The sequence below is a fragment of the Stegastes partitus genome, unplaced genomic scaffold (genome assembly GCF_000690725.1).
Source record: "Stegastes partitus isolate 25-593 unplaced genomic scaffold, Stegastes_partitus-1.0.2 Scaffold1564, whole genome shotgun sequence".
Lineage (NCBI taxonomy): Eukaryota > Metazoa > Chordata > Actinopteri > Pomacentridae > Stegastes > Stegastes partitus.
The window spans coordinates 116,355-143,294 of record NW_007579295.1 but is presented as its reverse complement, the minus strand read 5'-3'; the positions used below and the strand labels follow the sequence as shown (position 1 = coordinate 143,294).

Here is a 26,940-nt window from a genome sequence, read left to right as displayed (position 1 = left end):
AAACAACACAACCATGGTTATAAGTAAAACATATCTTTTGGGCACTATGATGAAGTTATAATGCCACAAACCAGCCAAGAGAAATCTAAGCTTAATGTCTTTGATTATTTGTTTTAAAAAATTGAAACAGCCTGAAATCAACATGAACTATATTCTTCCAAAGGCCCACATGTGTTGAAACAGAAATGGTAACTCTACATCCCACAGATATTCTACTACTTACATTTTCAAGTATGTTTACAAACTTGTCTCCTATCTGCAGTGTGAAAGCACAGCCTGCAGTTCATCCCAGTTCAGCTAAAAAGCCCCGAATTACTGTCATGTGACTGTTGATCACAGCTGAGACACCAACAGCTCAGCTGTGATAGGGAGCTCAGAATTTTACATTTCTCACAGAGTTTGGTTGAAGCAAAGAGTTTATTTTTGGCAAATTTTTAGTTTGGACATGTAGAATAGAATGATTTTGATGACATATCACAATTTTAAACTTAGATTTGGGTCATTTTTCCAATCAAATCAGATGAATGGCTCAAGGATTGTCTGAAAGATGAAAAATCTAACGTTTCCTTGTGTTTTTACGGTTTCTGGCTCTGTTTTTTAAAAGACAACATGCCCTTCAAACCTGCTGGCGAGATGTGGGGTTCAGAGAGTTAAGAGGAATCAGCTGTTCCTGTGATATTTAAATACCATCGGGAATCACCATCATTGGCAGGATCCTTTGGAACTATCTTCTTTGTTTGAACCACCTTCAGCTTAAGGTTTCCTGCCAAGTGCCAAACCACTGCTTGGAAAGCACGCTCCTAAGTCATCCATGGGGTGATGTGTTCTTGTGGTATTGACCTAACCCCACACGTCAGTATATTCCCATGGGAATAACAGACAGTTTGGTTTAAGACGACCCTTTCTTTGGATTTCCTTAAAGACGAACCACTTTCTCCAGAAAATCACGCGTAAGCTCATACTTGTACTCCCAAATGCTGCTCTTTGTCAAACGGAAATCCCTCCGCTCTGTCTTCTTCATTATATCTTACCGTTGATCCCTTTTCTCCAGGTGGTCCAGGAAGGCCCATCTCCCCTCGATCGCCCTGTAAATGCACGAGCGCAACTTTCAGTCTTTAAAGTCACGTTAGAAGGACATCTCCAATAAATTTATGGACGGAACAAGATTTTTTTTTTTACCTTCTCTCCTGCCAGCCCCGCCTCTCCCACAGGTCCGATGAAACCCACCAAGCCCTGGAACACATAGACTCAGTGTTAGATGGATGCATGAATGGATATTTTGGGGGGGATAAATGGCTTGGAAAACGTGTAGTTATTCAAAGGAAAAAGCAGGGTTTCTTACTCTTTCTCCCATGGTCCCAACTTTGCCTGTGATACCGGGCTCTCCCTGCAGAGACAAATGTAATATTAGTCATGGCTTTGCAAAAATTAACACAATAGTCCTCTATATTTCAAGCAAAAACAACAAGCGAGTGTGCTTTTATTCACCTTTACTCCCTCTGGCCCAGCCTTCCCAGGAAATCCATCTCTGCCCATTCTGCCCTGAAAAAACATAAATATATAGCATAGAATGATTAATAGCGAATAACAGACATTCACTTGCCAGTTAATGCATCATTAACATTCATCACAAAAACTTACGCGAGTATAACGGATCTGTTTTCTACGAAATGACAGTTTGAAGAGGGAACTGGGAAGTAGCCTGCAGTTCACTGTACATGAAGCTGAAATAAGCACTGGCGTGTACAGGTAATGCTGACAGTACATCTTGGCAGGCCGTGAAAGTGTTCAATGACGATAATGTTCCTCTTGCACAGACACTAATTCCCGGGGTTAAGAGGGGATGGATGGAGGGGCGGTGGGGGGTTGGTGGTTCTGTCTAAGCCAAAACTCCTAAAGATTGAGTGACTCAAAAATTCCAAAGTTTTAGTCCAGATAGGAGAACAGGCAAACCTTTTATTTCACTCAGATGCACAGAGTAAAAGCAGATTTTTGTAGTAAAATGAGAATTAATATGATTTTTCCAGGATTTGTGACTTCTTATCACCTGATACGTCTCACCACATTAAAAGAAAGAAAGGAGCTCTTAGAGAACTTTGGATCAAGACAGAGTGAAGACGAGCAAACGAGAAGGTGTGGGAGATGGTAAAAGAAAAAAACAAAGAAGACTAAAAGGTGAAGAGAGGATGTCATTCTTTCCAGAGCAGTGGAGCTAAAAGACAGCTAGCTGATGAGGTGGAGGAGTGGGAGGACCTGTGGCACATGGCCAGAGATCAATCACAGCTCCAGGAGGAACAGTACACGGCTTCCCCTCGGATAGAGGATAGAGAAGGGGTGAGGGGATGAGGCAGGCGGGTGAGGGTGGAGGGAAAGAAAGTAAGAGGAGCGGAAAGAAGATAAAAACATGAAAAAAGCAGGTAGCATCTGGGATAAGGATTCAAGTCAGAAGCTTGAAAGTAGACCTATATTTGAAACAGTCAATTTTCTTATTCATTCAGTGGATAATTTGAGAAACAAAGTGATTAAATCTATTTCTGCAGTGGCACGTTACCATTTCTAGCATTTTATGACAGCTATAAATCTTGCCACCTATAAACATGTTGATGGCAGTTATCACCCCCTGGTGGCCAAGGTCGGGGATTGCATCGTGAGTGGATGGACTAATCATCCAGAGACAAGCTGCAACAACCCCTATAAAAGCCCATGCTTAACTTCCCTCTAACGCTGGCCAAGAAAAATCCATTATGACGACCTACTTTATCACCTCAGATAGATGTCAGACCAACTCTCAGCTGTGGTACAACAAATTTCGGGATGCATAATTAAAGCTACGCAATGAAATTATACTGCGTTCACTACTGGCTGCTGAGTTTAAAAAGTGAGTGATGCACGATGTAGAGCAAGCCATCTATTGATCTTATAAAGATCCTCCTCCTTTTAGAGCGATATGCTGCCTGGTTTGCTGTAGTTTTACTGCGGACCACCCTGCAAAGGTTTCGTTGACCGTCAAGCTTGCACAGATTTAGTTTTCTGCTGCAGCTGTGTTTTCCGCAGCCTGAGTGAAAGCTTCCCTTCTGTCTCTATTTGATGATGAGTTTACCACTGATGCATATAGGATGAATGCACATCATAAAGGTTTTGACTGTCTTGAAAGGACTACAGGTCAACCAAAAGTTCCAACAGTTCCTCGATGACCAGACACACATGTATAGAATGTTTTCCTTATACATATTATACTGGTGTGAACTGAACACATGAGTTCAGATGGCTTCTATCTGATCCCTTCAATCTCCTGTCTCTACTTCATTTCCACCAGGTGTTTATCTAATAGCTCACCTCGAGTCCTGCTGGGCCTGGTGGTCCGATTGGGCCCTCGTCTCCCTGGAAACAGATGATATTGATCTTAGCATGACTTATGTTTGGGGACATAAAGTGTCCCTCAGCAAAGAAAAGCACGTTGTGTCGTAAAACTTTTAATGCCTTTCTGGCACTTCGAGGTTGTTCTAATGTGGGCGGTGTCTAACGGCCTTACCTCCAATCCAGGCACCCCTCGTGGCCCCGGTAAACCTCTGGCCCCTAGTTTTCCCTGGAGGGGTGAAAAGGCAGTAAAATTAATGCTAAGGTGTAAAGGTAAATGTTGCATTTACACATGTTTTTAGACACAGTAGCAGCATGACTTAAGGGAAAGCTGTGTAGGAGTATTGGTCAGATTGGACAGCCATAAAAATTTGGGGCAGACATTTATTGTCCCCTGAGGATGAATCCTAGTGGGTCTGGTGATTCCCTGGCATTTCCTACAACAGCATCATTGGGAAAAGTTGTAATATGTCCAACACTTTTGTTTATGAACGGACACTTGCAAAAATACTGATATCATCATCAAGAACTGTTATGTCTCTGCTCGTGTGGCTGCAGCTTCTGAATCGGGTTCTGTTTTGTGTTTAGAAACATATGCTAATTGATAGACTACTTAGCTACGATGATGGTTTTCCTCACCTTTGGTCCTTCAAGGCCATTCTCCCCCGGTGGTCCCATGTCACCAGGGAAACCCTGTCATGATTAATAAAAGAATGAATCTCTATTGTCTCTGTGAAATACAGATCAACACACTGAACACAGCAGTCAAGGTGTAAATACAAACCTCAGGGCCTGGTGGTCCAGGTGTACCATCAGGGCCCCTTTCTCCTAGCTTGCCCTGCAAAAAAGACAAATAAAAACATGTCAAATGGGAAATCCTTGTATATAATAGGAAATAGCCATCCCTTTCTTGCAGAAAATTAGAAGTTGTGGTCAATAAAGGTAAAGGTAACAAAATCCAGTTTGTAGCACCTCTGATGCTCACTAATTAGCATGTTGTATTACATGTATTTACTGTGTAGTAAAACCAAAGTGTAAAAATAACAAAGTAGTGGTTTTATGGTGGTTATGAGAGTAAAGATACAAATTACTTAACAGAAAAAAAGTCATCAGTGCAGAGCATCAAACATACATTTCTCCCTCAAAGATAATACACAAAAACTAAAGGTCAGCTACGTGAGATGCATTGAATAGTTAAATGTAAAGAATTCTAAAGATTAGAAGCAAAGACAGCAAATCCACAACCTGCCCTCATTTTAAAGCAGACCTTAGGAACATCTATGCTGCTGATGAAAGCTTCTTGGCTGGATGCAGTGACTTCTGACTCTAATGGTTACCTGGCAACCTCAAGGTGACAATAAAACTTTAGGAAATCACTGTGTCGAGCCAGAAAGTAGCCCTGCACATAACCCCCGATAAAAAGTTTTTGTTATACTTAGAAATAGTATGGATTGAACAAACCAGATGTAATGAAGTGCTGGTAGGCAGATTTTGTTACTTCTGGACAGAACTGTTTTCCTTCTATTTCAAGCCTTTAAGCAAAGCTAAGCTAACCTGCTGCTGGCTGTAGTCTCTATTGAATAGACAGATATTTGACATTTGTCTTCTGATCTAATCTTCTGATTGGCGACAAAGCAAATGAATGAATTTTTCTAAATGCTTATCTAATCCTTTACATCAAAAGACCTCTGTCCACATTTTAGTATTCAAAAGTATTCCTGGTTAGTAAAGCCAGAACACAACTAACCTGCGGTCCTGGTTTCCCACGAATACCTGGTAACCCTGGAGCCCCCTGGATGCCCTGTCAAATGCAAACAACCCACTTAAAAACCAAAACAGACACTCAGACAGCATTCAGAAGCAAAAAAACAGAACCTCGATTTCTTTTCTGAGGAGACAGACATTAGACATGCATGACTGGGCTCAGTATTCTGTTATCTCTTGGGGCCACTCTGTTCTATGATGGGTTCGATTTTGCTTACACAGAGACAAATGTTGGGGGTTTAACATAAGAATTTCCACAAGCTGGACAGCAGACATCTGGCTAAGTCATTTAGCAAAGACACAGCACTGCAACAAAAGATGTGTAACTCGGGATATGTGTGTGTGTCGGAGGTAGCGCGCAGGACAGGGGTTGATGAGGTTAGAGAACGGAGGGTTTTGAGGACATGTGAGCATTTACAGTGTGTGCAAATGTGCAGCAGAAGTGATCTACCTTGTCTCCTTTGAACCCAATCTCCCCTTGTTCTCCGGGAATCCCAACGTCACCCTGACGGAGAGAGGAAGAGACGGAGGAAGATGGATGAGGTGCGGACAGAAAGAAAGAAAAATGGAAGAACATTAGGAGGATCTGTTACTTTCAACTTTGTCAATCACATTCAGCTTTTTTTTTTCCAACAGACAATACCAATTAGCAGTCTGTACATTAGGAAACACACACACAATGAATGTAGTTCACTGCATTAGCCAAGGTTTTCATGTGGTTTCAATCAGTCTTATGAAAGGCGCTGATAGCAATTGCTCCAGTCTGTTACCCCACATGTTTTACAGACTAAGCCAGTAATCAACAGTTAGTAATTAGAGAGTATTAATTGTTTTAACTCTCGTCTGATTAGTTTTGTTATCCATGCAGAGAGGGAAGCTTCTAATGGTGGTGTAGGCTTTTCTTCAGACTGTTCATTAAGTAATTACAATGGGGGGTATTTAAATAGGACACATCACTGAGATCCATTCTATGATTTGCAGATCTGGTAATGTGTGCTTTTATCTCCTTCAGACTTGATCAACGTATTGTGCACTGTTGTGGTTCTAGCAGGAGGAATGTCTGCCAAGTGCAGCAAATGCTAAAAAGATTTTGCTGTTGGCCCTAAAAGCACAACATGTTAAGGTTTGTTCAAATACTTAGAGTTATACCTACTGTATGTCTGTTCACATCTTGTAAAAACTCACTTTGTCAAGGTTTAACAGATCCACAGGGTTTCTAAGTTTTGAATATCCCCGCCTAAGAAGTTTATGAACAGTGTGATCTAATACATAAAAATTCCCCAACCATCTACATTGTGATATTTATGTTGGGATTTTTTTCATCCACTGGGTTATCGATGCAGGACACCCTTTTAAAATGTACAATAAATGTGCTTACAAGTGTATTATTTAAAGGTTTATATCTGACTATTCCTTGAACTTCATTCAGTGGCCTCTCGGCTGACTGTCTACCAATAAAAGTTGGGGTATGTAACAGTTCCTACAATGGATTCCACAACAAAGACATAAGAAGGATTAATATTGCTAAAAACTTGTCAAAACTCATGTTTTCAAAATGCAACAATCATCAGAGGTTTGCTTCAGTGTGTGCTGAAGGTGGGATCTAACGAAAGCATGCTCTATGTCGAAAGGTTCGCTACAGTTGGATGCAAAGGAGAACATATCCATCACATGCTGCTCAAACACAGGCCAATAACAGGAATATTCAGATCACCTTATCACCTTTCAGTCCTGCTTCTCCTGGATTTCCGGGCACCCCCTGGAACAAGCACCGACAGATGGGTTAAAGACGCATCTTCAAAGGCAAACCTCATCTAAAATGTATTCCCGTGGTACTATTTAGTTTTATATCACACATAAAATAACTACAAGCCCGTCCAAACAAATGAATGCAATCTGTGGCTCTGTGTGTGTGTGTGAGATTACCTTCAGTCCATTAGGTCCTGGAAGGCCCATCTCTCCCACAGGTCCCATATCACCCTGATGTCATAAGAAGGAATAAATAAGAAACATTCAGCAATATCACATGCATAAAATACAGATAAGCATGTGGCTTAGGCCCTTGACGCTCATTTAACAAACACACATACAACATTATTGCACATTGGGATTCATTAAATGCAAGAATAAGTCTATTGTCTTGCTTCCAGATCAGCCATGCAGCTATCACACTGCAAGCACCACAAAACAATAGGCGATGATATACGACCGATTTTGGGGAACAGATCTTGCAGACAGAAGCCAAGATTGTGTTACATCTGACGCCTGAATCAAAGAGTGGCATTGGCTCAGCGTATTAAACATTAGTCTCAGTAAACAGCGTGGTATCTGCATTTGTGACAGAGAATGTTATTAAAGTCCTGTCCGCAAAAATGCCCTCCCGCCCCCCCGAAAACGAGTCACTTCGTTTGGCACTGGGAGCTCAAAGGCAGAAAGGTTTCTTCTTCTGTAGTTGGGAAAATCTAATGCAATCTAATGCCTGGGAATGAAGTCATATCCTATTGGAGTGACTAAAAACAACAGGATCTGCTCTGTGGCTCCACTGCTGCAGACCTATAGAGATCCTACTTAGACTTAACTTTTCCTATCAACAACATATTTCCTGCTCACAAATCGCAAGAAATGCATGAAGAAAAACAATTCTTTAGCTGAATGCAGGTTTCTGCTTTTGTTATCAGTGTCTGCCACAGGGGGCACCCAGGTCCAGTTCCTGGACAGTACTGCAACGTTTCCAACCTCCATCATATCAAAGCAGGATGAGAGGAAGAGGGTTTGTGTACACTGTCTGGGAATAACATTTTTATACTGATAAACAAATGCTGAGTGCAAGCAGGGAAAGACGAAGAGAAACGGTTAAATATAAAAGCTACGCTGTTACTCTATCTCTTCTATCTTCCAAATTTCTAAGTGACAGTGGTCATCCAGATGCGTTCCCTTCTTCAACAGTGGCCTGACTTCACCCAAAGCTGAGGGCCTGCAGTCCCCAGATGAAGGGTGTTTGTATATTTATATCTTTGACGTTGAGCGCGGTGCTGCTGGTGTGTACTGTACATCATGCTGTCGGTTCAGATGGATGCAGCGGACACGGAGCTCAGACCAGAGCTGTAATCAGACAGTCCTCCAATTACAGGCCTACTACCACCACCGGTGGCCTAGAATAGACCGGGAGGAGCGGCAGCGACGGGAGAAGACGGGACACGACAAGAGAAACCAGGGAGACATTATAATCAGAGACAATTATGTGGCTGTCGGGCTGGGCAGGCATGGAGGGCAAGGTGATGGGTGGGCAGGGTGGGGGGGCAGTTCCTGTCCAAAAATAGTTAATACAAAAGGGGTTGAAGAAGAAAACAAGATGCATTGTTAAGATTTGTTTCACTGATCAATCTTTAGACAACTGTCATGAGAGAAAGAGCCAAATTGCGTAATTCAGGCTTTAGAGTTAAAGTGAAAAAAGTACTTCCAACTCCAAAAATCATCCACTTTCACTATTTTAAATATGTTTACAATAAAGTGGCTGGCAGCGTAAATGATGATGGGAGCTAATTGAGGGTGTTTTTTCAATTAAGCAGGCATATTGGGTTTCATTTAAACATAGTCCTTTACAGCCATGTATTTATGGAATACGTGTCTGGGAAAAGTAGATGTTTAAAGTGACGGGAGCACACGCACTGCACACAGAAACACACAGAAACACACAGAAACACACAGAAACACACAGAAACACACAAACTGCTACTCACAATAAGTCCAAGAACTCCGTTTGGACCGGGGGCTCCCATGTCACCCTAGACAGAGAGGAGGAGAGAGAGTAAGTGAGATGAAGGGAGAGGGAGAAGGAGTAAGTTTCATGGCTTATTGGCTCTTTTTTTAAACAAACATGCTCAGAAGAGTGGCTCAGTGTTCATCTCAGCTTATGAGAGGGGGCTGTGTGCATGTATGTGTGTGTGTGTGTGTGTGTGTGTGTGTGTGTGTGTGTGTGTGTGGAGGGGGATGTGTGCCCATCGTCCCACTGTGGCTTTTTCAAATATGCAGGTTCGTTCTACCTCGAAAAATGAAAGACAGTGAGAGACACAGAATTCTGTACAGACATTCGTGGACCCCAGAGGATGTATACTAATCTTTGCTACCTATTGATTGGTTCTATAGAGCCGCCAGCAGGTCAAAGCTTCACTTTCATCTCAAGATGAGTTGGTAAAAACATGCATAGCTTCAAGATGATTTATCCTGGCGACATTTCCTCTAGCGCCACCATGAGGTTGCCTCTGAAAGTGAAAGTTCTTGACAAATATGGGATGATTTGGTGTGTTTATGTTGTAAGTTAACATGTTAAGCTTCGATGGTCAGCCTGGTAAACACTGTGTCTACTGAGGCGACTTGATAACGGAGTGGTGAGGACACACATCATGGATGATAATGTGTTCAGCTGTCCTGGGTGTGAATTAAGGCCAGGCTGTGCTGCACATCATTCCCCTGCTCTCCTCCACATTTCCTGTGTGTTTCTACTACAACTATCCATTAACCTGAATCTAACCATGTGTCCTACTGGCAGATGTCAGAGGTATGCCTTTTATCACATCTAACAGGTGCTTTATTCTAGCATTCCAATTATCATGACTAAGTCAATTATTTCATCCCTAATGCCTTCATATCACTGTTTTGTGTTTCTGTTTTTAAAAAATGCAAATTTATTACAAACCCCAGTCAAAAGCATCCAATTCTTCCTTACACAGATAGGACTATTAATTGAGTTCACAGCCATGGGGTATAGTTTACATTTTTGCACACTATTGGACAGGGTGGCACTCTGTCAGACACATGATGATGAATTATCATTGTGGACTGAACTTGGGATAAAAGCTGAAGTTTCTGTTTAAGAAAAGATTATATTTTCATTTTACACAATATGGAAATTAACTACCACTGTCGTAAAAAAATAATAACGATTTTTCTCAGACAACATTATTCACATCAGTAATGTTTTGATAGAAATTAATTAGTTCATATTTTGCGAGGAAGGTTGTTCCTTGCAGTAGTTTGTTCTTGGGGTCACATTTGTGAGTCCTTATGTGTTAAATATGTTGGTAAGATGAGGGTTAAAGGCAAACGTGTCCTCAAAAACATCGACTAAACACATTGCTAGCATTCTCTTTGGACACTGATATTAACATTATGTTGCTCAAATAACCACTTAAGTGCTTCCTCACAGAGCCACTAGTGCAGCTGGAAACACTTGTTTGCCAAGAATTTGTGTTTTTTTTTTGTTTAAATTTCTAAAATTTTAAGAGACACGACCTCCTTCTCTCTCAGACGACAGTTTGCATCAATCTCTTTGAATTAAGACAACTTGAGCTTAAGTTATGTTCAACTGACAAACTACAATGAGTTAGGGAAGTAAGGTGTTTTTAATTACTCCATTATTGGGAGAATAAAAACAAGTTTTAAGTTGACAACTGACTCCTAAAAATCCAGGTGGAATTTCTACGTTATTTTAAAGTTGCTTTTTTTTTAAAATTGGCAAATATGAACATTAAGCTGCCCTAATGCTAAGTAGGTAGGGTAGGTGACTTGAAATCATGACCTCAATGTTAAGAAAGTGTCGGTATCAAGTGCATTTCTTTAAGTTATCTCAACTTGAATTTAGCTTTAAATCAAGCAATTCAGAAATCTGAGTTTAAATAAACAAAATATTAAGTTGAGGCAATTACCGACATTGTTACGTCAACACAACTCATCAAACATAATTCTTGCAGCGTAAAATGGTTATATAAATCATTAAATTATATTTTTTTCACCTTGTACCCATGCATTTAATTTGGAGGTGGGAATGGTCGCCTTTAATTAATGTTTAAAGTGCAGGAGAAAAACACATCTAACAGTTTTATTTCTCAACTGCAGGGACAGATTATGTGAAATATTGTACTTAAAAACTATTCAAGCATCTGTTAAGTCTAATGCATAATCCACAGGATGATAGGTGAGCCTCATTTTCAGGTAGAAGAAAAGCCTCTGGTCACAGAAAGGATTTATAGGCAGTTTCAATCTACAGGGCTGAACCACTGGAAAAGTCAGGGACGTGTGAATGAAGTGTTTCCTTCAACATGAATGCGCTTTATGTTTATTATGTACTCCAGGGTGTGTGAGAGAGCAACTTGCTGATGTGTTTATGTTTTCCTTTTAGAGGTTTCCTCTCTGACTGATGAGGTGCTACATTTGTAGGAGCCACAGTGAAAATCCCAAAATAGTAAAAATGCTAAGATCATATGATGTGATGTCTTCCATATGGACACAAACATGCGACAGAAAGTGTTTGCTGACCCATCGTTGCTGAAGAAGGAACAATTAATCAAAATTACATCCTATTACATCATTTACTATTCTTGGATATCACCTCCTAATAATACCGTATGTGTGTGTGTTGGTGGCCAGTTTACGGCGGTGAGCGGAAAAAGCTGCGTTTGAAACTGGTCTCCCCTTAATGCTGCAGGTTTTTGAAAAGGAGTGCCAAGGAAAATATCTACAACAGTGGAAGGCATGGGATGAAATTAAATACAGTAGTAAAGTGTGTCCAGAGCGACTTCAAAACACACACACACACACACATGGACACACACAAAAGAGGCAAACTGCTGGACTGCCAGATGATTTAACCACCAGCGTTGGCAAAAAGTCACAGCACTAAAACACCAGGGGACTTTGTGTGTGTGTGTGTGTGTGTGTGTGTACGTGTGAGTAAAACCACTGCTCTCCGTTTGTGTGTGTGGGCATGTGGATTGGTTTTGTATTTAGGTGTGTGTGTAACAGAGTGTGTAACATACAGGCTCTCCATCTGGTCCAGGTGGTCCTCTCTCCCCAAAGTCCCCTGGAAACCCCTGAGAACAGAGAGACAAACTTTTATGTTTGGCTGCCCACAAACTCAGACATCCAGTAAATTTATGTCCTTTTGCAGGTTACAGCTGATTTTTTTGGCCACTTGGGGGCAGTAGAAAGTTGGCGATGCCACATTTAATTGATATGGGCAACAGACAGTCACGTATTTCGACATCCAGTATTTACAGAGCAATATTGGTTCAACCCTCTGAACTCTAAAATCCGCCAGCAGGGTTTGAAAGACACGTTAGCTTAAATTTAAATCGCCATAATGACACCACTGATCAGAGCCGGAAACTCTAACAATAGAACAAATCTTTGGTTGATCAACTTTACGAAAGTTCTTGATCTTAACAGCTGGTGCAGTTCCCTCGGACAAATGAACCAAACCAAAGCATAAAATGATGATTTTACAACAAAATCAATTTATTCTACTTGGTAAATTTAAATACTCGCTAAAATAAATTGTTTGCAGGAAGCAAATTTTGCGCTAAACAAAAAAATCTGCACTCCTCAGCGCAATTAAAGACCCATGACTGGAACAGCTGTGACTTGTAGTCATGTGACCAACATTCAGAACGTTTTCAGCTGAACTAGATTGAACTGCAGGCTGTGTTTACAGTGATCATTTAAAATGCAAGTAGTAAATAAAGAAATCTGCATGTACTCGGAAAAATGTTGTACATGTTGATTCCAGATATTTTTTTTTAATTTATGTCTTTTATCTTTGCAAAATAAATAATAAAAAAAAAAACCATGAGTTTATTTCTCCTTTATGGCTGGAATGAAGGCTTTACACAGCAGCGAAATGAATAAAAATGCAACAGTGGCAAAACATGACCAGAAGCTGCTTGGGGTTCAGAGGATTAACTCGTCTTTTTGCTCTGTTTGGTCATCCTGAAGGAAATATCAAGCTTTTTTTTTGCTCCCAAATCCTCCTCTGTCTCACTATCTTCACCAGCTTTTTGCTAATTAGATGTGTATTATTTGTACAGTTAGTTTTTCGAGTCAATTTTACTGGTAATTGCTTGGCACAATAGGAGAGAACCCAAACAGCGGAGTTGCAGACCACGCTACCAAAAGAATGAGCTGAAAGATGGTGTAAAGCTCTCAGGAGCTGAGGGGAAGTGCAGCTAGGTGATTATTCTTTTGGGGCTCATCACTGCAATTCATAGGTGATATGAAAATATTTTGGTTCCAGCTTTTTAAATTTATAGCGGACATAGCTGAATGTAATATTATTGCATCGACTTGCGAAAACAAAATCTGCATTGAAGATGGGTGTGTTTAAGTTCTGGTCTTTCATTACCATAAGTGCAAATGTAAAGTAAATCATTACGTCTTTACCACAGAGTCAAATTCACAGAAAGCATTCTCATAAATACTGCTGACTGTTACACAACCAAGAGTGCTACTACTATAATAGCAGGGCAATTAAAATAATTTCAGAGTCAAATGTAATGTTAAACATATAGTCATTTCAAATATGTACAAAATAAGAGCATAATGACCCCATTAAAAGCATTAAATCTATCAGCTGTAGGGTGTGGGCAGCCAACTGCTCTACTTAGGCTGAGCACACTTTGTAAATGCAACAAGAGAGACCACGAGCCAAGTAATTATTCTGTCCATTTAACACTAAATGAGAAGCTAATCTGAGCTATGCTAACAGTTGGTGGTGCAGCAAAGAGAAACCACATTTGCAGAAAGCACGAGGGCCAATGCACTTTAAACCGAGGCCATTCAGACACACTCATAATGGCTAGGTTCTGCTATTCTGGCCTCAGCGCATTGTTTCAAAATGCTCATTACCGTTACCTCCAGAAAATGTCAGTTATTTTTGTATGGGCAGAGATGATTTAGATATACAGCATGTATATTTATTTTAATCTGTGACTCAACTTAGACATACAATCTGCTGACTAAATGTAACTCTTTGTATTTGAGCTCGTAGTTTATTTTTTTGTGGGAAGTCAGTCCGGGATAATTTTGTCATTTCAACCTCATATTCAAACAATAATAAATCCCTGTGACTGATGTTATGTAAATGTTCACTTATCAGCCGATCCCATCAGGCCAGTGAGGCGATTATAACTGAACTAAATGTTGCAATTGTACAGTGTGAGAAAAAGCACTTTTTTTTTTGTCCTCGCTTGGCTTCTGGGGCAGGTTTAGGACGCCCAATAAAAGCACATTAAAGTAACATCAATGTGATGCATGATGCTTTATGGTAATAAGAAATTGTGCACAATGGAGGAAGCACAAGTGCAACAGAAATCTATGAAGCATGACAGTGACGCAAAAGAGGAATCATGCAGATGTCACTGCGTCTGTACAAACGCAGCTTTGTCAAGTACTTAAAAAGCCTTGGAGGAGAGTCATATTAGCGATTAGTGTAGCTTTTGCATGACATCAGACAACTCTTTCCGTCAGCTTCAACTTCAGACAGGATCAAACAGCGGCACCACTCACTGTCTGATATCGAGTTGATGTGAAAGAACTGCAAGTGATGAGCCCGATAAAGTCGACCAAAGCCAAACAAATATAAGCATAGAAGTCAAAATGAAGAACAGTTGGCAATACAGTTTGGAATTTTTTATGCTCTCCACTGTATCTATTCCCTCGTCACATTTTGGGAGATTGTGTGTCTGTGTGTGTGTGTGTGTGTTTCCTCGACAGAGAACAAGCGCTGTGGTTATGGCCATTAAAATGTCTGGCTCAGGTTCATGTGGTTCTTCTGTTCTTTGTCCTCCATCAGGGAGCGGAGGGATGATCTCTCAGGGATCATCTTGTCAAGTGACCTAGCTTTCCATTTTCCATGCAAGAGCATGGAAATCAGATGACAATGACGACGATGTGTTTTCCTATTCAGTTATCCTCGTCAAAATTTCAGAACTCCTCTGCTGCTCTCTTCGCAGGATAATGCTGTTGAGTATAAATGTGCATAAATACTGTTATTTAGATGCCCTGTCATGGTCTTTAAAAGCAGAACTGCTGCTGTCATAAAAATCATGCCGAACAAAAAGACCCAAATGTGATGACAGCACTTTGATTTTGTATGACCTGAGCCAAAACTGTGAAATAACCTTAAAGTTTTCATGGCAGAAAAGTATCTGAAAAACTTCTTGTGAGTCCCTTTGAAGTGAGGAGAACACACACACACACACACGCAACATATATCAAATTCAAAAAGCCTCACAAATGGTGAATTTGTGTCCGCATCTACTTCATAAACACTCGTCTAATTACAGAATAAGCTTCACTTCTGAAAGCCTCACACTAAGCGGACACTGGCTTGCGTGTGTGCAGACGTTTTGGCCTATAAATGCCTTATTTACTGAAAAGCCAATAAGCAACAGCTGCAGAATGATCTCAGCAGTGTGTTTTTGGGGTTACACACTCTTTCTAAAACACTCTGTCAAACTGACTTTGAACACTATCTGACACACACAACAGAATCGACGGCTTCCTCCAAATGGCTTGGCTCCATGCTGGGGGGGACCAAAAAGCCCTTCACTCCAACAAAAGCCTTTTTCTTGTTGCATCCAAGACCCCGACATGCGGCTGGTGGGACTCCACTGTATTCAGGCAGCAGTTAACCCTTCCAACAGCCATGGAAATACTGAGCTGGCTCAAACAATGACGTAAATGCAGACCTTATAAATTTTCACATGTGTAGGTGTTGGAGTGTTTGCACCAAACGCTTGCAATATGACCCAAATAAAGGATTTTTATATAACTTCAGCAAAAATTGATATCATTGCCTCACTGGAGAGAGGAGGTGAGCGTGCAGCCTTAAAAACCTCGGATCAAATCTTTAATCAAAGCAATCAAGCAAAAATATTGATTTAAATGTTGTTTGACGTGTGTCTTCATTTTCCAATCTCAGTCTTCGAAAGTCATTAATAACACATGATGCATTCAAGTCCGCACGTCCAGCACAATTCATCACACATCAAGAAGATTATCTGTAAAGTATGTTGAGACAAAACTTTACCGGCCTACCCATCTTGCCCCTCTTCCCTGGTTCACCGGGAATGCCCTGAAAATCCAAACAGAAAGGGAGCAGAGTAGAAAACGGAGCAGAAAAGGGTAAAGAAAAACAAAGAAGAAACAGAAAGTCAGACATTATGTAAAACCATATCAAAACCAAAACATAACACTGCTAGGCATAACTGATCCAAGCCCAAAACACACAATTAAAAAGCCATAGCTCTAAGACTCTTTCTCATCTGCTGCTTCAACAGATGTGAATGCAGCCTATCAAACATTTTTCCAGCTCATTATGAGGGATTTAGGCCTTCATCTCGTACATACATGTGTTAAATAAACACAGGTTTCTCCAGGGAGCAGAAGGGCAGACATCGTCTGTTGTGTATGCAGCTAAGGTATGAACCATCTTGCTGGCTGGCAATGGAGAGGTCCTGATTACAGCCTGCTCGGCGCTGACGCAACCCCCTGGAGCATGTCATAAGTAGGCTAATCGCTGCATGTTTTAGAGGCGGTACAAAAAGAGGAGGCCTTGATGAGTTCAGGCCGTTCAAAGGCTCAAAGACGGGGGCTTTTATCGTATGAGTCATCAACACTCCCACACAGCTTAATACAGCAGCATCTCGGACAGCTGGGACTGTTTCTCACATTATAACAACAACAAGACAGCTGAGTGAAACGGCAGGAGAGACATTACTGTCATCTCATAGGGCCATTAGCTGGGTTCACTTGGTGAGCGGACATGTTTTGCAGTTACTGACTGTGCTGGAGAGAGATATACATTTGAAAGAGAACTCACTCTTTCGCCATCAGGCCCAGGCAGGCCAAAAAGGCCTGGGATTCCAATGAAACCCTGCATTAGAGGAGAGGTGAGGAGGGAGAACGACAGGAGAGGGAGGAGAGAGAAGGGATATGGATGTGAGTATTTGGACGACATAAAAGCAGTTGTAAGAACAGTGACTCCCATCGGTTCTAGGGCTGGGTTTCAGTGGCCGACGGTCCAGCATGGACTAGGGTGGGCTTCCATGAAGAACCAAGCCATGAGGCAAGTGTATATGCCCATGGACTGCATGGTGCTGGCTTCCACGATGTAGTCCAAGGGCACATACCCTCACGCCAGGGATCTCTGAAGATAGCCAGGACATCACACTGGGCTGTCAGTGCAGTGGAGACACACAGAGAGGAAAACAAGCACAAACACCACAGTTGAACACCGGAGGAACAGTTGAGATGCTAGTCACAGGCGAGAGTGAGTTGAGCAAGTTCACACAATACGGAATATGCTGCAAAAGAGAGGGCAGAACATGTAGAAAGGTGGCTCAGTGAGAGAGAGAGGGGGGACTAGAATGCCTCCTTAAGACAGCAGGGCCTCATACGGAGCTTAAACAGGAAATTCCAGCCAGTGGGGGCAGGGGAGGCTTTGGAACAGCCAAGGAGAGCTGATAAAGAACCTTTATTGGAACGCAACATAAAAATCTGTTTGTGTCCGTGAGCGTGTGTTTCTTTGTTTGTGTACCTAACGGGTGTGTGTCTGCCTGTGGAGGCTTATCAACAGCCAGTCTTTCAGTAAGTGTCTGTGTACAGTAACACAATGTTTACATTACAAGTGAAGGCTCCTAAGTTTAGCATACTATTAATAGTGGCACACACTGGGTGGGTGTGTATGAATGTGTTCATGTGTGCAGAGGTGGATGCTGGTGCACTTAAGTACACGCATGCTTTCATACATGCATGCATGTGGAAGTTCAAAGTGTACACACATGCTCTCATGCAACACCAGGTTTACAGCAACAAAATAGTGCATGACCCCTAATTAAATAACTTTCTGTGTGCGTTAATGGAGATTTACAGCAATTTTCTATAAATGCTGGGAAGTGTAAAGTGTCAGTAAGCTGTCAGGCTGAAAGTCTTGCCTATAAGCATGTTCAATGATCCTGTCAGAGCACCAGTGTTAGTCATTTAGACAGATAAACTCAATCTTGAGTAAAAGAAAGAAGTTGAGTGTACTTACCCGAACGCCTTTAGGCCCTACTGGTCCTATAGGCCCTGGTAAACCCTAAAAATCAAAGAAAGGAACTTTACATTAACAGCTCAACATTGTTACTAGAGTATGTCTAAATGAATGTGTCCATGGCAAGCCAAGGTCTACAACTTACATCATATGTAAACAACATGATGCAATAGAGACACGTGCCATAAAATGCTATTCAGTTAATATAAGCTGCTTGTTTGATAGTTTGCAAAAACATCAGATACCCCCCTTAAAAGAGATGGACACAATAACAAGTAGCCCTGTGCAATATGCTGTAATACATGTCCAGCTATGTGATGAATGCTCCAACAGAGCGCTAGAACTACATCTGAGGGTGTAGCTTGTGATGTGAAAAGTCTGGTTTTAAAATATTCCAACGTCTCTATACAGTATTTACCCAAACACATTTTCTCCAAGTCATCTGTCCAGCATAACCTAATTCCACTTGGCCCTGTGCCCTTACTATGGCCCTGACTACAACTGTACCAGTCACAGCAGAGGATTTACTGCACCTGCCTGCCAGGATAACCTTTGGCACCTGGGCTTCCGACTGGACCTTGCTCTCCCTGCAGGGAAGAAGGAGAGACACAGAGAGGGAGAGAGAGAGGAGTGAGAGGGTGAGGGAGAGGGTGGGTGATCAAAATTAGAGTATCACAAACACACAGGCAGATCAGTCTGAGGAGTACGAGAGAGGGAGGCAGAGCACAGGGGAGGAAATGCAGTGACATGAGCCAAGGATAGTGAGAACATAAATGTGTTTGCTTGGCATCACAGTCACCTATTGCGCTACCATCATCGTATAAGCCTGTCTGGATATTTTTATTGGCACTGAGCTTGTTTGCTTTTTTTCTCTAAGTGTTAGGGTTTCATAAATATACTGTATACAATTAGACAATATACATTTGTTGAAAGTTAGACACTTTGCTGCACCATTTATGTTATCAGGCATCTAGATGGAATATCTCTGGTTTCAAGTCAATGTAAAAGATTAGTTTCACTGTTCTGTTAAACATGGCAGTCTGTGCAAAATTAGACAAATAAAACTTAATTTGTGTTCATTCTATACAGAATGTAGATGTGCACAACATGAGGACAGAAAAAATAAAACTGATGATAATGGAAAGAGATTGAATATACATATATATAATTAAATGAACAGAATAGAACTAAATATGAAATTACTTACAAAATCATATAATGCATATTTTATTGGAGCCACTTTGGGAGCTTGTGACCATAATATAAAAAGTAACATATATTTATAAAAAAACAACTAATAAAATGTGTGAAAAAAACAACAACAAAATATTTAGCAATGTTTATGTTCTTAACTTTGTTTTCCCCATTTATAATCTTTATGTTATCTGGTATCACTATATATCAGTATTATGATGGAAAGTTACATATCTATATCACCACTAGTGAAAATGAAATGAATAGATATAAATATTCAGGTGCTTCATCACACTGTAAAACACTTAAATGCAGACAAAAGTCATGTGTTGGAAATGCTGCTAAATACAAGTACAGCAGACTACATTATTATTGTATATTATCAATAAAGCGTAGGTTTAAAGTACCCAAAATACTCTTTGGAATGTTATACATAATATTATAGTTACTGATATATAATATATGTGGCCTTTAACTGGTGTAGTTAGCAAAGTTGTGTCACTTTAAAAGTAAGATATAAAGTAACGATATAGTTTGTATTTAAATTTATAACAATGCATTGTAAATGTTCTTGGATTGTGATTAGAAGTCATACAAGAAGAATCTAGTTTCATATATAAATATTCCAGTGAAGTGCATGTACCTCAAACAGAGACCTTAAATGTACTTGTATACATTCCACCCCTCATATGACCTGTTGCTGCTGACTATAGGCTATCTGTTGGTTCCTGGACTCCTAAAAGTTTTTTTTTCCTCCACACTTTTTAGATGTGGTCTGTGTACAGACCATAGACGTTAATTACAAGTTTGGTTTGTACGTGTGTGTATACGTGACTGTCAGAAAGCAAAACACACACACACAGAAGCAGGTTGTGTCCGAAATTCACAGAGCACAAGTGCCCATGTATAACTTGCTTTGACACACTCCGGACGTGCAGCCCTGTGCACTGCTTGCCATTCCCCTCTCTTGGATAAATATAGTGCATAATGCTGCCAGTTAAAGCCAGACAAGAATTTGGCTAAGAGAGGTTTGGACCTTTAACCGGCCAGCAGCGAGGAGGAGCTCTGAACACGGCCTGTGGTGTATTACAGTAACAAAGAGTCATCGGCGCTTTATGCACACCAGCTGGCCTTCGCTCCCAATAGCTGCCAAACAGTTGTGCTTATTACTCAGTTGCTGGTGCTGTGGTGATGTGGAGTCAAGGCCAGAGCCGTGACGATCACCACTAGCAGCAGCAGCAGCAGCAGCTCTGTGGGAAAGAGGGGGGCGTTTGTGGATGGACAGAATGGGAGGACAAAACAGTGAGAGAGGAAAAAGCAGTGGATTCTCTGTGATGAGCAGTGAGGGAACTCCCTGGGCTGATGACGTCACCCTGAGGATGGGGACACACTTTAAACTGTGTGACAGTGAGGAGAATGTTCCACTCTGCCCGTCATGACTAAGGTCTTTCCCTTAATACAAACAGTAGTACAACCCAACTGAAAATAGCTCTGAATACAAGGCTGGATCCTCCACACTTAAAATAGTCTTGGGCTGGACTAAACAGCCAGAGTAATGCCTCCTCCCATTTGGCAACGAGTAAAAGAGTCCATAGAGCTGATTTCCTCCGTTTAAAGAGAAACGGAAAGATAAAAGAAAATATAACAGAAATGGAATACATTCTTGAGAGTAACATCGCATCAGTTTAACCTGCTGTAAGAGAGACCGAGCATCGAATGGCAACAGGCAGCGACAGGTTCAGACAAAGAAAGACAGACAAAGGGAAACTTTCACCAAAGCTGCAGTGTAACAGCCATGAGCGTGTCACTGTTGGCCTAGTTGGCTTGTTCCTGTTTCTCTTCTCTCTATTTTCTCTCTCTCTTTGGCATCACTTTCTGATATCCTGGAGAGCATCGCTGTAACACAGTGCTTTGGCCAGATGTCTGTCCTCACCAGTGCTTCATAACAGGCTAATCTAATCTGGCTGCACTGCAGGCATGCCTGGTGTGTGCACACATACGCACCGACTGAAAGGTTAAACAACCTGGGAGAAATGACGATTGAGCTCTTAAAGAATGAGGAGAGGATGAGGGATTAGACATAATACGATGGACACCACTGTTTAGACACTAAGGCAGACAAATGCATAAAGAACAGGTGATGGGTTGTGCGTCTGGAAGCAGGAAACCAAGAGCTTATTGGAAGAATTCTAGACAAACAGCTTGTCTTGGCACGAGTTGCAAGACGTAGAAATGTGCAATTTTTGCAAGTGTGAGGTTAATAGAACATAAAGAAAAGTAGAAACACAAGAGAGCAAAGTTTACAGAGTGACCATCAACTGCTGAAAGATACTTACAGGCTCTCCAGGGAGTCCAGGTGGACCAGGGTAACCTTTCTGTCCCTACAGAGAGAAAAAACAAGACATAAGTGAGCATAACATGATAGAAAATGAAATCGTGAAAGAAAGCAAACAAACTCTGAAAGGCTTAACAGCTGTGGAAGAATCTGACAAACACAGGAGAAGATCTCTGTTGTTAAGTGAGAATTACAAGTTGAGTTTTCTGCACAGTCAAGTATGCATGTTAATGCTAACAGCACTGAGAGACTTATTCAATGCCATGTGCAAGGAATCAATCTGCCCTTCTGTCAAAGGATCAGACTTTCCACTGGCTGTGTTCACAGAGTTATGGTGCTGAGGAGGCTGTGCCAGGATCATGGCATGTTGAGGATATAAATGCCTTCCTGTTTGAGTCAGATAGCAGGTCCCTCCCACTGCATGCAGGGCAGACTACAACATTAAAGGCAGCCTGACATAGTGCTTTTCTGCAGTTCTGCTGACTTCAGCAGCACAGACCCCCAACAGCGAGTGGAGAAAAACTAAATCAAAGGTGGGAAGACATGACTTCCCAGACCACAGTTTGATAGAGTGAGAGAGCAAGTGAGACAGAAAAGGAAAGAGGGAAAAAACAAAGTAAAAACAGACGGCCGAAGAAAGGAAAGACTCCTGTTGTCCCGTTTTCCTAAACCACAGCTCCAGAGCACCGAGCCAAGACTCCCAGCGTTCCTGTAAACCATCCTTAAGTTCTGTTCTCTGACTGCCGCAGGAGAAGAGAACGCAGCATCCTTCTTCCCATTATGTTACCTGATCACGCTCACTGGCTTAAACCTTCAAACCAGCATTTAAAACTGTCATCCTGAGTAATAAACTCCACATTCTGCACTTTAATAGGTACAGCATCTGTGTCAACAATGCATTTTTTTGCAATGTTATTGTTAGCCGGAGAGTTAGGCAATGTTATTGACAGCCAGTAGCAGCTGGATTAAAGTAGGAGGCTTGAGGCTGAGGTGAGGTGCAGACAGACCAGAGAGGTGTATTACGAAACAACCTTAACATAGCCAGGCTTTCTTTGTGTAAGCTGCCTCAACGCAACCTAAAATCCCAAGCGGAGACAAAGGGTATCATGACTATGGTTATAAACATTCTTTGTTAACCCATTGTTTCTACATCAAGCTCTGTGTGCACTACCATAAGAAAGAGGCATTTGATGTGTCATTTGACTCTATTTCTGCACAAAATGGACCAATGTCATCTACTTCAGTCAAGAGAAACAGATTGTTAGAATGGAAGAGCGATAAAGAATATAAAAATGTATTCTGGTAAAAAGCACTGCTACTGCACTCACTAAGTGCATTGTCAATGCCAGGCGCTTATTTCTAACATGATAGCTGCACATTAGAGCTCCTACAATTGAATCAAAATCTAAACATTTGATCTCATTTAAGTCTTGCATTGTCCTGTGATGAAGGATACATGGAAATGACTTCAGTTTTTGGCCAAAATAAAGAGAAAGTAATGTTAGTGACTAAATATTCTCTGAATTAATACCAATAAATGTTCTAACCTCTGTTCTATTAGCTGCAGTACCAACAGTGTTAATGGAACACAGCAGCAAATCAGTACATATCAACATATTTGTGCATTTTCTGCATCACTGACTGAATGCGTTTACACAATGCATATTGATTTCCTACTGTAACTGCACAGCTTCATTCAGTGGCATACCCTCAGCTGAGAATCTGTGTCTCTCATAGAGAACATCATCATGAAAAGAACTTGTGAAAGGTTCATACAGTCAATTTAAATCTGAAACTCCGAACCTTGCAAAAAATGAAATTGCAAATGTTTATTGACATCATCACGCCTCTTAAACTAATGTGTGCTTCTTTCACAGGATCGTCCTTCAGTAGGGCCAACTGAAAGGTAGCAATCAGGAAAGCACACATCAACAGGGATATGGGAAACAATAAAACCCATTCAAGCCCTGTGTTTTTGCAGTTAGTTCTTACTGCTTACAATGTTCATAAATCAGAAAATCAATGTTTTTGCTTATTCACATGATTAATGAAGAAGACCTTCATCATAGCTTTAGTTAAAATAAACTAGATATCCTTGTATATTTTTATTTCATCACAGACCTAACCCTTAAACACTAAATCTCTCCCTCCCTCTGTATCTAAGCTTTGTTTTGGAGAACTTCTGAGCCCCAACATCATCTGGTGCACATCATGAAAAGACCACTAGGAGGAGATGCTTGGAGCCAGGATGAAAATACATGACTAATGCACCTAAAACAAATAGAGATGTCAGCAGGTGCTGACAGGTCGCTGCCACATCACAACAACACAAGCAGAAATGTGTGTGTCCTTTCCATATTTCTGTGAAAGGCCTATTGGTAAGCACAACTGTGGAGAAAGCAGGGACGGGTGCACTTGCAGACACATGGCGCCTGTGTCTAAAAAATTTCCATCTGTGAATTGTAGTGTTATGATGGTGGGATATTGTAATGAACTGCTGATGCGTTTGTGTTTGTTTGAAGGTCACCTACATTTGTCTGATGGTGGTCCGTTTATATGGACCTCAGCCATTGACTTCATTTATCTCCATAAAATTAATTGTTTTCCAACCACTTTTTGACCCAACACATGTTTTCAGGAGAGACCCACTGCCTTTCCCAGGGATGCAAACACATATACATGTGTGTGCACATACATGACAGGCAGAGTAGTACACATGCACATTCACACACAAAGATACATGCACCTCATTATACTCCATCTTATTACATGGCTTACTTATAGTACAAACATGTGTCTCGGCTTATGTTCCCAAGCTGTCCTGTGAGGCCCACCAGCCACACACACACACACACACACACACACACACACGTTGGGGGTCCTGGGTATTAACCGTAGCCTCTCAACCTCAGCGAGACCATCTCAGATCCTTATCTCACTCATTACAAGCTTGCTAATGAGAGCGGCCATTCCCACCGGCCCGCCTGTGTTTACAGTGCCACTTGTTTAATGAGCATGTGTGTTCAATCAGATAAACCCACCAGAATGCGTTTCATTTACAACAGCTCCCCGGTAGCACCCTATAAGCGCCACCCCTCCTACCCCACTAAGCCGAGGAGCGCCCCAGGGAACGCTAAGCGCATTTTGGCAGGAACAATATAAAAGACACATTGTGTCTGCCGATGACATGTCATTCATCTGACTTGTTCGGCGCGCACTTAGCTTTGTGGGTGTTCAAATGAACACAGACCTCATGTCTCTCAAACCACAAATAATGCGTCTTCCACTGTCTGCCTCCACTGGACAGCACCCTGGTAGCAGAAATATACCACTCACCTCATTAATCTCTGCTTTCATCTTTCAACCTCCAGCTCTCCAAAATCTCTACAGAGCATGGAAGCAGATGATTGCTCAGAGTCATCGTCTGGCTCCATGCATGTGTTGCATGTACAGCAGCACATAAACGCGGATGTCTGGCAGCGTCAGATGAAACAAACAACTGCATGAACGTAACTGGACAATATGACTGAAATCTACCCAGTGGAAAAAGGTTCCTCATCTCATCTCCGTCTGGACCGCAATTTCAACAGCCTGTTTATTTGCACGCAGTATCGCTATTAAACCAATACTACTGAGAGACAGAGCGATGATTTGTTGCACTACTTGTGAAACATGCAACGAAAATGATGGTTGATTTGAATTCTCCTATAATTGCAATGATGATGAGCATGTGGATTTGTTAGTTTGAACAACGAGCAGGAGCTAAATGGAGAGAGCTCGGTTTGGAAAAGGTCTGGGGGAGCTTCAGACAGATTAATGTCATACAATAAAATGTCATGCAGAAATGAAGGAAACGAGTATGATTAATGTAACGTCTAGCCCCTGCAGGGATATTACAGTGTATCGTTGTGCTTTGTGTTCATAGGATGCTCTTGTTAGGAGAACTGTGGTTTGGACCTCACTTGAAAGGGAAAATCTTCTGTATAAAATCGAATCTGAGAGGAAACAGCAATGGAACACTCCAGTATAGGGATTAATTTATAGAACATTTATATACACATATGCACCTTTTTTATTGTGTGCACAGTGGAAACTTAGCCGTGCCAGAGTACCTTGCACATGTTTGCATGGCACTTATGGGAACAGCACATGTGCAGGTAGAGTTCTTAAAGACAAGGACTCAACATAATGTGTCTCAAGACAGCCATATTCTCCAAAAATACTGCATGCTAACCATGTGGGTGTTTATGGATTAGTTTCCCACTGTCTGACTTCATACTGACTCATTAACAGTTAACTGTGCACATCTCTGGCCTAACAACAACATTTTCAGATAGGTACTTTCCTAACTGCACATGATGGTGTTTATTATCATATCCAAGGTAGCTGTGTTGAAGTTGGGAATTATTAGCTTTAAATCCGCAGTAGGCAGAAATGTGGAAAAGCAAAAACAAACACCAGAATTCAAACTTCAGCCCTCACCCTGCAGTCTCCTCTCTCTGCGCTAAGCCCCTCCTACCAGACGACCGACAGCATATGCACACGCTTCAAATACACAAACTAAAAGTCACCACTGTCTTGTGGCTTCACATAATATTTAAATTCTGCTCTCCTGAGTGAAAGCCTTCTGTTTATCTCATTGCAGCACCATATCCTCTGCCCACTGTGCTCTTCAAGCCTTCACTGTGCTCCCTTTGCAGATGTACACAGCAACAGCTGCCAACCATGGACATAAGTTGTAGTTATTATACTACTTTAAAGTCTGCTTGGTATCACTTAAAGGATTCAATTCCATACATGTGAGTTAGATTGGTGTCTATATGCTCTGTGCAGGCACAGTGCTGCCAAGCATGTGCACTACTGCCCTTACAGCATAATTCCCCAGAAATTCTGGATTTCATGTGGATGTCTGTGGAGGGATTTGCCGAATGACACCCAAAAAAATACTGCCTACTTCAGCTTTAACTTTCACTCAGTGGTGATGACACCTACAGCATCTGCACATCTCAAGGTCAGCCAGAACCAGAATGAACAAAAAACTCAATGCTGTCTTGAAGAAAGACTAAAACTATAGCATATATTACTATATGTTTACATTTAGTTGTAAAGTTGCTCAATATTAAATGAAATTTCTGACAAACATGTTATTGCAAATCTAAGTGGATGGATGTTTAATTCTCGGTGTCAGCAACTAACTACAACTACCCAATAACTAAAAGGGGAAAACAGAGAAGGCAAGCTATGATATTTTAAGTGAATACTTAGACAGTTCAGGAAATAATATTTGATTTAGAGCCAAGAATGAGAAGAAATCCCACTCTGATGGTTAAGTGTGGAGATCTGCACTTCAGATTAGTACCTCTGATGTAAGGATGTGTATTTAAAAGTCTGCAAATAAAAGTTACAAACCACTGGACAGTAT

The 26,940-nt window shown here is 41.3% G+C and overlaps 1 protein-coding gene across 1 annotated transcript in view; it reads right to left on the bottom strand.

Annotated features, from left to right (window-relative positions):
- col27a1a (collagen, type XXVII, alpha 1a) overlaps positions 1 to 26,940 on the bottom strand; it is a 77,345-nt gene that overhangs the window by 21,429 nt on the left and 28,976 nt on the right. Inside the window, exons 8-26 of the mRNA XM_008300599.1 lie at positions 21,520 to 21,564; positions 18,523 to 18,576; positions 17,990 to 18,034; positions 16,778 to 16,831; positions 15,986 to 16,030; positions 11,937 to 11,990; positions 8,862 to 8,906; positions 7,048 to 7,101; positions 6,836 to 6,880; positions 5,573 to 5,626; positions 5,105 to 5,158; positions 4,142 to 4,195; positions 3,997 to 4,050; positions 3,533 to 3,586; positions 3,337 to 3,381; positions 1,489 to 1,542; positions 1,343 to 1,387; positions 1,180 to 1,233; positions 1,032 to 1,085 (exon numbers count right to left, since the gene is read on the bottom strand). Coding sequence (XP_008298821.1) covers positions 1,032 to 1,085; positions 1,180 to 1,233; positions 1,343 to 1,387; positions 1,489 to 1,542; positions 3,337 to 3,381; positions 3,533 to 3,586; positions 3,997 to 4,050; positions 4,142 to 4,195; positions 5,105 to 5,158; positions 5,573 to 5,626; positions 6,836 to 6,880; positions 7,048 to 7,101; positions 8,862 to 8,906; positions 11,937 to 11,990; positions 15,986 to 16,030; positions 16,778 to 16,831; positions 17,990 to 18,034; positions 18,523 to 18,576; positions 21,520 to 21,564 — 963 coding nt within the window. The remainder of the gene's footprint in view (positions 1 to 1,031; positions 1,086 to 1,179; positions 1,234 to 1,342; positions 1,388 to 1,488; positions 1,543 to 3,336; positions 3,382 to 3,532; positions 3,587 to 3,996; positions 4,051 to 4,141; positions 4,196 to 5,104; positions 5,159 to 5,572; positions 5,627 to 6,835; positions 6,881 to 7,047; positions 7,102 to 8,861; positions 8,907 to 11,936; positions 11,991 to 15,985; positions 16,031 to 16,777; positions 16,832 to 17,989; positions 18,035 to 18,522; positions 18,577 to 21,519; positions 21,565 to 26,940) is intronic.